Here is a 13,450-nt window from a genome sequence, read left to right as displayed (position 1 = left end):
CTTGAGCTGCATCCTGTTTTAGGTCCTATATGGATCAGCATCCTATTAATATAATGTTTGGAAATCCTTTTAAGAATGAACATTTTCCTCAAGAGAAGAACAAGGCTGCGATACAAAGAACAAACACGATGTTTTATAGAGCACTCTCTTCAATGGCACTTACAGCCCCAGGCACTGCAGTGAATGCTAGCATGTTTGCTTTCTTTGTCCATGAGAAAGTCCCTTCTGTAGTGGAGATGGGGTTAACCTCCCTTGAAGTGGTAAGTGTAGACATTATGTGCTGTTAAGGTAATCAAACCTATAGCTAGACCTGCACAATTCCTGATTTGTTGGGAATTATGTACTTTTAGATATTTTTAATTCCTCCTACTGAAAAACTGGACCAACGTACAAAATGAGGAATTCTGTCTGTCCCCACAGGACTGTGTGTGCACACAGACTGACAAGAAGCATCTTTTCTAGTCAGGATTTTCTGGAAAATGTTACAAAGTTGGTAGAAATAAGTTTCACAACCTTACCTGAGGCTTGTGGCTTTTACATGCATCATCCAAATGCTTATGCCATAATATTGCATGAAACCTTGAACCAGTCTGGAACTTGTAAACATTGCCTACAAGAAACCAGAAAATCAAAGGCTCTACATTTGCAGAGACACAGACTTTCAAAGGGATTCTCATTTCTGTGCAGGAGCCAAAGTCCTGAAGTAAACTGATAAATTGATCTGCTCATCTATCAGAGATTATGTGTACTGCCCAACTTGTCATGAATGTTCTTGATATTTTTGAACTTAGTTTTCGTCAAAGTCCTATTTCGTCAAAGTCCTGTGAGTTTCCTTTATGCCTCGTTATTTTGTAAATACTCTACAATCAAACAATTTGTGCGTTTTAGTCAACACCCAAAAGATGTACTTTGTACAGCAGGTGCAAATCCATGGCCAGCACCAAAGCTGAAAATGTGAAAAGTGAAGGAACCCTGAAAAATCTTTCTGGAACCACTCAAAGTGCAAAATAACTCCAAAAGCTTTCAGATTTTTTGAAGTTTAATCAAGGTGGCAGAGTTATGGCACTTCAAAAGTAATTATTAAAAAGTAATTAATAAGTACTCCAAAGGCTTTTTTTAAATAAAATGGTTCGATGTTTGAAGAATTCTCATAGTATTTTAATTGGCCTCAGGGTAAGTCAAGATTTGGTATTGACCAGTTTTAAGAAAGCTATGCAGAAGCTGAGACACCAGGGTATGTGGGCACATGGACATGCAGTAATCTCATATTGGTTGGGCAATTTCTCTAGAACTGTAACTGTCAAGATACAGCAATATCTCTGTAGGCACCATAGGAGCATAGTATAGAAGTATGTTCAATTTAATTTGTACCCTCCCCTGAAAATTCTATATTGAAAATCTCCTTCCTCAGCCTTTTAAATAAGTGCCACTGCAAGTTCTGTAACCTGCAAACTCATTAACAGAGATCAATCTACTTTCTGTCACAGAAATACAATGCAGACAACATCCATCCTGCAACATCTACCTTTGTCAGGATTATTTAGCTGGAAAATATCAGGATGCTCAGGGTCGTCGGGAAGTGCCACCATCCAGCCCACAATGGAGACTTTTTTACCAGGTGTAGACTTATACTGGAAGAGAAGAGACAGTCACAGCTGAGGCTGTAGTAGCAGCAGGGATTAAGTTTTGACTGTAAAAGTTGTGCAGACATATGGCTTAGCCTGGAACAGCAAGTACACTTCAACGACCCATCCAGGTCTGCTTATGAATATGCAATTTTGGGGGTTAGAATAAATTTAAAGCTTACATGTTTTCTTTCAGTGCCTCTTAAAGATTTTGCTCCAAAGTACAGAAGAGTTGATCCTGAAAGCATAACCCAGTATCTCGTCCATGAGGAGAGCTGAATAAGAAAGGAAAAATATTAGGAAAAACTCTGCATTTCTCTGGCATTTCATAAGTCTATCCACAAGCCAGTCCAAGTGCCACCAAAGTTAATTTCAGAAGCAAGGAATGGAGAGTTAGATAAAAAGTGTCTCCGGGTGTAAATCAGCCCAGCTACCTAAATTTGGATGGCTGGCTGTGAATACAATCCATCTTACTCGGCTGTCTCCTAAAAATACCAGGACTGATTGCTTCACAGCAAAATAGCGTGCTGCCTTCTACTGGCCAGATCTTAACACTTGTGCATTTGATCAGTAAAAATTATTGAGATGACATCTCTGCAATCCTCCAAATCTTTTAGCACTAAGCAGAAGGGTTGCACATAGAAAATATCAATGAACTCTATGGAAACAAAGAAATTACCAAATAAATAGGACGAGAACCATGTGAAACCTGTGAATTTAGGTGAAGTGTGAATTACCATGACTTTGGGGCTGTGGGTGGATGCCCTGCAGCCCTTCCATTTCACCACCATACTAAATTACTGCCCTCACAGAAATGCATGCTGATTTATAAAGTGCTTTTATTCTTGCTCTGCTCTCACAACTCAAAGACATTACTTGCAAATGCAGGGAGAAGGAAAATTGCTGTAGATCAAATGACATACAAAGGTTACTACGTTGTTTTAACCCAGCTAAAACTTTGAACAGAAAATGATAACAACAAAAAGCACTGTTTTGTGTGGTGTCAAGCTGCAGGTTTAATCTAATCCTGGAAATTAAAACAACCACTACTGAATTAGAATCAGAGGAAAAATTAGAATCACTTACAGTAGGTTTCTTGCCTTCTTTGAGCAATGTTTTTCTTCTTAATGGGCCTTCCATGGTAATGACTCCTATGGAACTACCTAATGTGCAGCTGCAGGCCCCTGTTGGGCTGGAGAGACAAAACACTGCCATATGTATTCGAGCAGACAAATAAGGACAAGAAGTAGGCAATAGAATTTAGCTCTAAATACATTTTTCCTGCATTGCCTTACCTATATTGTATCACCTGATGCTTGACTCTATGTATTTTCCAGACCCAGATATCAAATAGGAACAAGGATCTTTGAAAAACAGCAAATCATCCAAGGGAAAACAAGCAATTTTCTGTTTTATTCTGGCAAATTACAGAAATTATCTGGATTTTTGGAAATTTATGGCTTACAATTTTGTCAATAAGAGCTCTCACAAATGTAATTTTATCTTAAGATAAAGTTTAGCTATCAAAAAAGAACGTAGAAAACTATGTTGGCTAACTGGAAGAAGGCTGAGAAAACTATATAAAACTGCCAAATGATTTATTGTACAGTGATTAAAGTATTTTTTGCTTTCCCAGGATGAACATAGAGCTTCCCCACATACCACAGTGAGAAAGTGCTCCAGCTGAAAGAACCCAAGCACAGGCTAAGTTAGAGATGTAAACAGCCATTGAGAACATAAGAACCAAAGATTGGCAGGTGATGATCTGCTAGAAGCTGCTGCTGATCTCTTTTCATTGCCAAGTGATCACAGCCCTGATATTCTTAGGAGGGCCAGTGAAGTTTACCAGAGCCACCTAATTCTAATTATTCTAATGTCTAATAATGAATACAAGGAAAAGGACGTGTACAATCTACCATTCAGTTGTGAAAGGAACACTATTCTGTCTGTGAACAAGTATGATGGTCTCCTATAAACACATGCTGGGGAAAGTGATGCAGCACCACCACTGACAAGTGCATCTCCTCGGATTAAATGGAATTGCTTTGTCTGTGCTGATGTGTGTTCTTGCCAATTCTAGTCTTTTGATAAAAGCAGTAGAAGATTCCAGAAAAGGAAGAATGAATGCAAGCACGTGAATTACCTGATGGTGGATAAACATCACAAATGTATTTTAGGGAATAATTCTTCTTTGTGGATTTAACAGGCTTTTCACATTTTTGTCCTCCTACATGTTGTATTTCTAGCTTGTATACCTTTTGAAAACAAATCTACCACAGACATGGTATGAAAGGATTTTCTAGAAGCAGGTGTAATAGATGAAATACTGTTCCAAAATGTATTCCTTTACTTATTTATAATGCATGCATTTTTATTACTAACTTCTAACTTGTGCTGCTACCAGATGGTACTAGCTCAAGTAAAATGACTGTACTTACATTTACACATTATATCAACAATTCTGCAATGACTGAACCAAACTAATTCATACAAAATAACAAGCAGCTGGACTTAAACTCCAACTAAATGGGGGGCCTATTTCAGGGGCCTATTTTCTTTACTGTTCACATACACTTCTTCACTTCCCACTACCACAGAATTTATGAAGTCCGGGTCAGTTATGGATGCAATGAATGATTCTTATCCCTGTAACTATACAGAGTTTTCCATGTCACCTCTCTTTGGCCTGTAAATGGATTATCTGTTTCTGCAAAGTCCATGTCTTAGTGACTAGCAACACTGGGAGTGCCTGCTACATATGGCATTGCAGATGTTCCCTCTCTTACTCAGGGTCCAAGTAACACCTCTTTACTGTACAAAATCAACACATCATACTACAGCTCTCTGATACAAACAGATGTTATGGGTAGCTGTCCTACAAAGCAGGAAATAAACTGTGAGAAAGGATCAAGAAGGTATCCTTCTAACATCATTATTTGTCACAGGAGGCAAAGATGGCCTTTATGACAAGCCTGCTCCTGTAATGTCACAAACCCCAAAGTAAACACGAGTTTTCTGCAATACAGAAGCCAAATATAACTGGTTAAATCAACGGCTAAACTCAATTTCATCTGAGTGGGCCATTCCCCTGCTTCAGCATTGATAGGAATTTTTACAAGCAGGAGAGGAGGGCTCCCATGAGTTGATATGGTCATACAAGGATACTTTTGGACATAAAATACATTACGCTAGGAAAGCGTAGAGACCCAAGGGGAAGTTTAGTACCATACACTAAGCAAGGTAGACCCTGAACTGTACCTGTAGACACAGCTTCGACTTCTAGGAGAATTCCGCATCGGTACCCTCCAGTTAGGCCCCAGCGTGGCATATAAACGACCCCTGTTTGTGAATGCAAATATCTCATGAGGAAAATTCTAGTCTGAGACTTCAACAGTTCAGGGGTTTGGTAAATGTGACAAAGAGAGTTCCCGATCTTTTCAGGTCCATGGGAAGAAAACCACAACAACTTTACAGTGCTTTAATTCAAAAAGTTTGTCTTTTTTCCCCCTAACTAATCGATAATTTGATAATAATAACTATTGATTTAGGGCTTACCTATGTTAGGGATCATTCGTGAATTTCTTAGCTAAATCTGTAGAGTGCTGAGCGTACATGAAGACTGACTCACCTTTCAAGCCCTGACGGCAGCTCCTCACTAAATTCTGAGCTTTCACTGCTATCTAGAAAAAGAGTAGTAAAGAGAAGGAGTAAGAAAACCACCCAAGGGAAAATACAAAGCCAATGTTTGTGTATCACCGGAATAATCTTTATATCTAGAACCGTGGAAACTGCTTACTCAAATCGCATTTCAAAGGTGAAGTCTTTAGAGTCTGTGGTAAAACCTAAAATTGGAAGAGGCTTACATGAGCCTTCCCATTTATAATGAGAATATAGTATATCACTGATGAACAAAGTCATTGTTACTGCTGTGTTTAAACATCAGATATCTACGTTACTTTAATTTTCATTAAGCTGCTTTTCCTTCAGCAGCTGAGCACTTCAGGAACACAAAATCCACTTACTTTATAAGACAGTATTTCTACCACATCTGTTAAGTCGATTAAAAGTTATTAGACATGATATCATTGTTCAAAAAGCAAGCACACCTGTAAAAGAGGATATGCCAGTTGTACACTGCTGCTAGGAGCCGTAACAAATCAGTATGATGGTACTCACAACAATAGTTCCTATTTCTCCTCCAAGCCCATGACCAATTTGTCCCTCCTTTTCAGCTCACAGTTTTCATTTGCCCAGGACTGATCTTCTAATGCTCAGTGTAACAGTGAGCTGTGCCTGTATTTTCAGAAGTTCAAAGATCATCTGCGCCAAATCCTTCTTCATCAAGTAACCTGCTACCCTTCACAGTCTGTTTCCTATTCTAGAAAGAGCCCAAGTCACTTAAAAGGTGGCTTTCTCTTGTTAACTTAGATTCTTGATCACTTTGCTTTTTATCATAATAATTATTTTATTAATCATAATACCATAATTGCCACCACTCTCTTTCACAAGTTTGTTTTCTGATTCTTTTGAAGTCTCAGCACAGCTGAACCGTTCTCCCATATTCTAAACCATACTGTTAAACTTTTCTTGGTAAAAAGGGAGCATTCAAAATCTAAACCCACTTTCCATAGCCCTTTCTTTTGCACCCCCTGTTGAAAGCTGACAAACACTGTGTCAGACACAGAGCATACACAAAGAAAATCTTCCTTCATGCCTTTTTGAAGAGCTGTTCTGATCTACCTTCTGCCATGAAAGGGACTAGTCTTTGCACAGGAGCTAATGATATTCCTAATTCCCTACTTCTGGGTATCTCTCTGAGTTTCCAGCGCTCTGGGACAGAAAAGCAGGAATGTCAGATCCCCTCCCAGACTCTACCTATGGACAGGCCGTTGGTGAAATGCGAGTTGGGTGCGTGGCTGCGGGCTGGGCTGTGCGACTCCAGGACGCTGTCATCCAGGAGGTGCCGCGGCTTCTCCGTCGGGAAGGTGGCGCTTTTGCTCTCCACTACACTGAACTGACACATCATGCTGCAAAGTTGGAAAGAGAAAAATTCAAAACCCCTCTTATGTCATCTAACAGCAGCTCTTGGATCCCGATATTTCCACTCAGACTGTGCCTTATCAACAGGCTATGAAGTAGCAGGCAATTAAATGTACTGCTCACACTTCTCTGCTGGACATCTGCTCCTTGACCACCAACACAAGTTTCAGCTTTTAGTGGTCTTTGTAAGTAACAATTATGAAATCTCTGCAGATGGGAAGTTTTAAGTTTTTTGACTCCTCTCCATACAAAACCTGAACACCCTGGGTGAAGGCAAAGGTAGAGAAACAGGAAAAAGCAGACCCCAGCTAAGCCACTGCTTAGTGGTCTTTCACACTAAGCTGAACTAACACATCAACACTCTGTGACCTTGGACAAGTCTCACGAATTTCTTTTTCCCTAACCCATTAATTGTGAAATTTGGTAGATGCAGAAACCTTCAGTGGGGAGGCAGTGCTCTCTACATGCTAGAGAAAAATGTTTCTAATCCATATTATCCAGGTAAAACAGTATAAAAGGTTACAACTCTCCTGAATAAGGTGTGCAAAGCAGCTAGTCAGACTTCCTAGATGTATTAGCCAGATGTTTGAACAGAAGAAAAAACCAAACAGTTCTGCACACCAGGAACCCACAGACAAAGTGGATACACAGCTTTCAAGTAGTGCCGATGTCTGGCACCAGCAGAGAATAGAGTCAGTAAAAATAACAAAGTGTCAAGAGAAAACCTAGAGAATACACAGTAAAGCCTCAAGCACTCTTGAAATACACGAAATGGAAGAGACAAATACCAGAGTGTTCTCAAACAGCAGAGTTCTGCTGCTAGCTTAAACCCTGGTGATGCATGCAATGGCCTGAGCACGAGCCAGCCCGAAGTACCCACTTGTTTCCCAGGCTGTGGCTCTTCCTGTGCCTTGGTACAGGAGGCGTAGGTAGACTTGCCGACACTGAAGCATCGGGACACGTGGGTCTCCTGCCGAACTTCATAATTGCTGACACATCAGATGGACCTAAAAGACACCATTTTAACACTGAACGGATGCAAACCCCAGAAATCTCATGGGCTGGTGTGTTCAGCTACTGATTAAAATGAATTGTTACAGATAACCAGAAGGCACCATTTCTGAACTGTTTGTTGCGCATTAGGGTTACACCATCCATTTCTCTTATGAATTCATCTCTATAATCTTGAACTCTCTGGAAGTAATTTTTAAAACAGCTTTGCACATACTTTCAACAATGAACTCCTACAAAAAGTCTTGGCACCCTTACAACAGCTGGATGTGCCAAAATGTAATATGCAGAGCCATAAAGTCAGTTTGTACTTCGGGTGTGAGCAGGAATGCTCACACATGTTTTGAATTTTGTTCACAACTCCATGTTGTGAATAAACTGTAAACAATCTGCTCATACTGACTCACAGCTTGAGCATGTAAGAGAAAGCAGGGGCTTTTCATGTATCTAATGGCCAGACAGATGCATTACTTCTCAATCATCTCTGAGCTCTAGAGATGTCTCACTGCAGTTATTCTTCCTCTCATTTTACAGACTTTACGAGGCCTCACGGAAAACACGGACAAGCTGTTCCTTGTTCCAGTTCCTTGACACTGTTCGCAAAAGGCTGGCAGTGAACTTTGCAGTACAGTGAAGAACAACATGGCCTATCATCCCCAGTGAATGCAAGGCTATTCTTGGTTTCACAATAAACAGCTGAGACTTCACTTTTAAACATTTAGTCGTGGCACTGGAGCTTGTGACAGAAGTGGGAATAATGGTCATGAAAGTGGCCATCTGCCCTGTATCTGTCTCTAGACTTGGTACAGCTCAGGTAGCAGCGAAACAGACTTCCCCCTATGTTACAGGAACCGCTTCTTGGAGGCTCCAGCGATCTCAGCTTAGTCAGCTTCTAGCCTCTAACCTAAAACCACCCATTAAGAGGTCAACACAGACAGAAACTTTGTGATCTGAGAAACCACATACAACTATCGTCAAAGTCCTTACAAAAGGTCTGGCCTCAAATCAGGCAAACATTCCAGGCCACCTGGTTCTGAAGGTGGTTGGTCACTGGAACGGGCTCCCCAGGGAAGTGGTCATGGCACGAAGCATGTCAGAGTATAAGGAGCATCTGGACAACACTCTCAGTAATAGAATTTAGTTCTAGGTAGTCCTGCAATGAGCAGGGAGTTGGACTCAATGATCCTTATGGGATCCTTCCAACTGGAGATACTTTCTAATTCTATGTTACACAGCCCACACCATCTCTCCCCAAACACAGAAGTTATTAATCAATTTCTTCTGCCTTGAACTGAGGATTCATGAGACACAACAAAGAAATAGGAGAATCAGTAATGAGTTTGCCCTAATAAGAGGCAAAAAATAATACAAACAAAATCAAGTTGTATGAAACACCGGATTTAATTCCACATTACTTGTATTTTTATTTCCCCGTAGCCTAGACTCAGGAATTCCACTACGAACTGGGTCATGACTATGAAGAATTGCAAAGGTTTTTCCCTCGCAGTAAGGGGAAAAATCTCATGCACACAGTGATGTGCACATTTGAGCAAATCATTCATTGTGCTGTTTAATTAACAATGAAAGGAGCCTCAAGACAAGCAGAAAGAGTAAAATGCTTCTAGCAACAGAGAGAGAAAATGGGTTCATTAGAAGAACCTCCAGTAATATCATACATCAGATCATCAATTTAGTGGGAGAACAATAGTTTGTGATCCTGTTTTCTACCTTATTCCTATATCCCATCTTACATAGGACAGCATTTTTGCCTGCCTGTCTTTGCTGCCATCACACAATTGAGACTTTGTGAAACATGACAGCAGTAGCATGAGTCACTGGCATATGTGGCTGCAGAGAAGGTCTTATGCTTAAAGGCCAAATGCAGTTTAAAATCATTACTTGGTCCAGAGGCTCAACCAGAACCATATGCCTGGGAGGCTGGAAGAGGGCTGAGTGCAGTGCTCTGCTTCATTTTCAAACCCTAAAATTTTGTTGCATTTGGGCTGTAAGACAATACTGGAAGCTTTTTCTCTAGAGAAAATAGGGTTCATCCTCCTCTTCTGCTGTGGAGGCTAAGCACAAGTTAGAATATAAAAAGTAGTGCCCTTCCATCAGATATTTTTCAACTCGTGAACAGTAAAATACTGAGGACTACTGAGGTGTTTACTACCTGCTAAGAAGCTTAAAATATATTGGAACTGAGACCCAGTATGGAGACAGTGGCAGCTGAAACAGAGTTTTCCTGAAAATTATGAGCATGTATCAGCAAGAGTTTAGTCTGAAACTCAGCATAAACTTCAGTGTTCATGTGGCCACTCTAAAGTTACCATCACACCTTGCAACACATTAAATCACTGCTTGTCCCTTAATTTGGCTGCAGGATTTGTTCGGTTTTCTATTGCTTCCTGTTGTGTCATTCGCTCTGTCTCTCTGGTGCCAGTATTAAATCCTGATTTATATTAAGTTCTTTTAAGTGGATGACATAGTTCACAGAGAGCTACTGAAACATTATGTTTAACAAACTGTTGAAAGTACAGCCTGTGAAAGAGTAGCAATCTCAAGGCGCAGCCCTAAATGAGTACCAGTATGGTGCAGTGCTTCTTCACACAGACATTCCACACGTAAAAATAACTTGAATTTTCTAATACATAATAACTTAAAGGTTTGTCACTGTGGAGAGTCACAGAGCTGCAAGCAGTAGGACTATTTGATTAATTTGATGTCTACCAACAAAAGCCTATCTGTGTGTCTCGGAAAGTAAGGTTACAGATTCAGACTTCAGGTTAAAATTCTACCTGGCTAAGGGTGACATGTGTCAAGGCTGACAGAATTTATGGAAGTAGGTATAGGAGCCTTACAACTTCAGCCAACAGTTCCAGCCTGGCTTCCTTGTGCTACAACGTGATTACAACTGCTTGCATCAGTCCTGTGAAAGAAGGTAATGGACTTATTCTAATTCCTAGTTAGGTGTCTTTAGTGAAGATCCTGACAGCAGGAAACAGAATGCTTTGTGGGATAAGATGAAGACAGAAATACCAGTGGTGCTGGTATTACTCTCTCTGAAGTGGCCATTTTGTATGTAGTTCAGCATCTTCCACATCTCCAAGGCAAGAGAAGGGAATATGTACACTTTGGCTCTGTTAACCCTATGCTAAGGGAAAAGGAATCTGAGCTTAAAACCCTTTACAAAGTCTTTGCATCTGCTCTGCTGTCAGAAGTCTGTAAGACCTTTGCAGTTCAGAGTTCTCGTTAGACAGGACCTGTGCTGCAGGGCACACTCAGTTCAGCAAGAAGTCTGGGGTGCAGAGGGTGTCAGCATGAGTTATGGGGCTCAGGGGAGATGACCTCATTTCTGTAAAGGGGTAAGAGATAAGAGAGCCTGTGCCAAGAAGGATGCCAAAGAGGGTAAGTGGTGAGATACTTATGGACATACCAGACTGCTGAGCAATTAGCTGGGGAAGCTATGCTTGATACTGCTGATAACAAAATTCCAATATTTAAATTCATTGGAGATTGAGTTATTTTGCCCCCTTTTTTCCAATAAGTGAAGTCATCTGCTACTGCTAACTCTCCTCTTTACTCTCCTGGCTCCACTCCTAGTGCATACTGTTACCATGATTGCTATTCTGTTATTTTGCCTTTCATGGAGACAAAGCACTCTTAGCAGGATTTTCCAGTCAGCTGGCATGAACAAGGGTTAGTTTGGTTTTCATTATTTCTCAGCATCATTTTCAAGACTATGCTGACATGCACAAAAATAATGTATAAAAATATTAAAACATTATTAAAGACTTGTTTGCGTTAGGGAACGTGAGACAACTTCATCAGAGCGAGCTGAGTGCTGCTCAGAGATCTGTGGCAGGAACATTTGGAAAAGTTTACACATATCCCAAAGGATCTCACTGTTTTTTCCTTTGCATAATTTTTCCATGAATAATCCTTCAAATGTTATAAATGAATGTTACTTTTGCAATCCTCCAGTAGAACATGTGAACATTTACAGTCTCCAGAGCTTTTATAAAAAGCACCAGGGTGAAGGAGTTACAGTTCGCAATTTTTCTCCACTGAAACCTACCAATAAACCAACACGAGGCACCCAAGTTAAAAACTGACCATGAGCTGCATGTTATATGCTGAAAAACAGAGTGATTTGTCAGGAAGGTAAAACAGTCTCATTTTTACTATTTTCTGGTGAGCAGCTAAGAAGTAAAACTGATACTTCCCAGCTCTCTTTCTAAAACTTAATAAAGGCATTCCAAGCCACAGACTCTCTAGTTAAATCTTCGCTGTAAATTTTTACTGTTCTGTTGCCATTGTAACCAAAGTCAGTGGGTGATAATTAAAATTTTCAAACAGAAAGACCTACTTACAAAACACACAATAAAGAACTTCAGAAGAATTTTGTGCACAGAATCAAGAATGATGCAAACCAAATAAATCTGGAATGACGGCTATTGTAAAAGCATAGTTTAATGTTTAGAGTATTGCTTTACAATTCAACTAAAGCCTAAGAATGCATACAACATGAAAGCACATATTTGTTCTGGATGCTTCTCAGACAAGGGCAAACTAAGAATAAGAATCAGAGCCTCTGGCTGCACCTCTCCATGGTCCCCCCAGCTCCTCCAGAGGCCAACCCCCCAGTCCCCTCAAGAGAAGAAAAGAAAGGTGTGTTTTGCTCAGCAAAACTGGAGCCTGCCTGCTCTCTTTGGAAGCAGTAGGCAAAAGCCTGTTGCTGCAGAGGTCAGGAACATGATTTTGGTTGTTCAATGAAAGCACTCTTATTTTTTTTTCGTTTGTTTCAAAAGGACCATGAACTATTTCTAACACCCTGCCCTGGGAGGAAGGGGAACATCAAGAGGGTTTTGTATTTTGCCACATGACCCCTGTTGCTGTAATTAGTGTCCTATTCTAATCTCCACCTCTAAGCTACGTAACAGCAAAAGGTACAGATGCGTTTATAAGAAGTAATTTGGAAACCTCATTCTGCAGTGCATTATTTTTTTTACCCTAAGGACAATCTGTGGTATAGAGTATTAGTCTGTCTACTTTGGCAATCAAGAATTTCTAATTCTAGAAATACCACAGGAAGAAAAAGATGAATTCACTGTTTCATTCCAGACTTTATAGTTTTCAACTTCCACAAATCCTCATTCTCTTTTCAATTCTGCATTTAAGAAGAGTACGTTAAATCTAGGCAAACATTCAGCAGATTTCAGAATCTGTCTGGCTTTGCTGCACTGTCCTTTCCTGCTTTAAGTGTTTTTCGTTCACTGACAGTCCAGATGAACCACAATTTTTCCAAGTGCCTTCTACTTGTGTGTAAGGAACATCCTGCTGTTCACATTTGCCTTGAAAACATTCTCCATTTAATTTCTACCTCCCACTTTACCAGCTACAGCTTGTTCTTTTTCCTCCATTCCCTTCCGCTTCTCAATGGTCTTTCCTTTATCAAAGCCTTTAGTGGATTTTCAGGTGAAACGGACAGGTTTGCTTTTTTAAATAACTAGCTTAAAGAAGTCTAGTAACAAACTTCATTTAGTAATCCAAAAAAGTCATGATATGGACATTTCCTTCCTTCCTCAAATGTAATTGATACTTTTTGTGCAAGTGACCTCCCATCCCAAATTTCTTAAACAAGTGAACAAAAAATGAGAGATTGAGAGAGACCTGTAGTACATGGTATTCTCTTGCTTCACTTTACTGCCAGGTTCTAATTTTTAGAACCTATTTTATGTTTACATGACTCCAGAAAACACTTATTAGGCAATTCA

General features: G+C 40.1%; 1 protein-coding gene across 7 annotated transcripts in view; it reads right to left on the bottom strand.

Annotated features, from left to right (window-relative positions):
* RALGPS1 (Ral GEF with PH domain and SH3 binding motif 1) overlaps window positions 1-13,450 on the bottom strand; it is a 78,947-nt gene that overhangs the window by 4,058 nt on the left and 61,439 nt on the right. For 6 of the 7 annotated variants that reach the window (XM_030506785.1, XM_030506791.1, XM_030506788.1 and 3 more), the window contains exons 14-21: window positions 7,546-7,672; window positions 6,501-6,652; window positions 5,254-5,305; window positions 4,884-4,964; window positions 2,712-2,817; window positions 1,808-1,900; window positions 1,526-1,631; window positions 519-610 (exon numbers count right to left, since the gene is read on the bottom strand). In XM_030506785.1, coding sequence (XP_030362645.1) covers window positions 519-610; window positions 1,526-1,631; window positions 1,808-1,900; window positions 2,712-2,817; window positions 4,884-4,964; window positions 5,254-5,305; window positions 6,501-6,652; window positions 7,546-7,672 — 809 coding nt within the window. The remainder of the gene's footprint in view (window positions 1-518; window positions 611-1,525; window positions 1,632-1,807; window positions 1,901-2,711; window positions 2,818-4,883; window positions 4,965-5,253; window positions 5,306-6,500; window positions 6,653-7,545; window positions 7,673-13,450) is intronic. The other variant, XM_030506790.1, reaches the window with a different exon arrangement.

This window comes from Strigops habroptila, chromosome 15 (assembly GCF_004027225.2).
Source record: "Strigops habroptila isolate Jane chromosome 15, bStrHab1.2.pri, whole genome shotgun sequence".
Classification (NCBI taxonomy): Eukaryota; Metazoa; Chordata; class Aves; order Psittaciformes; family Psittacidae; genus Strigops; species Strigops habroptila.
Note: the sequence above shows the minus strand (reverse complement) of the source record. Positions and strands in the feature narration are given on the sequence as shown.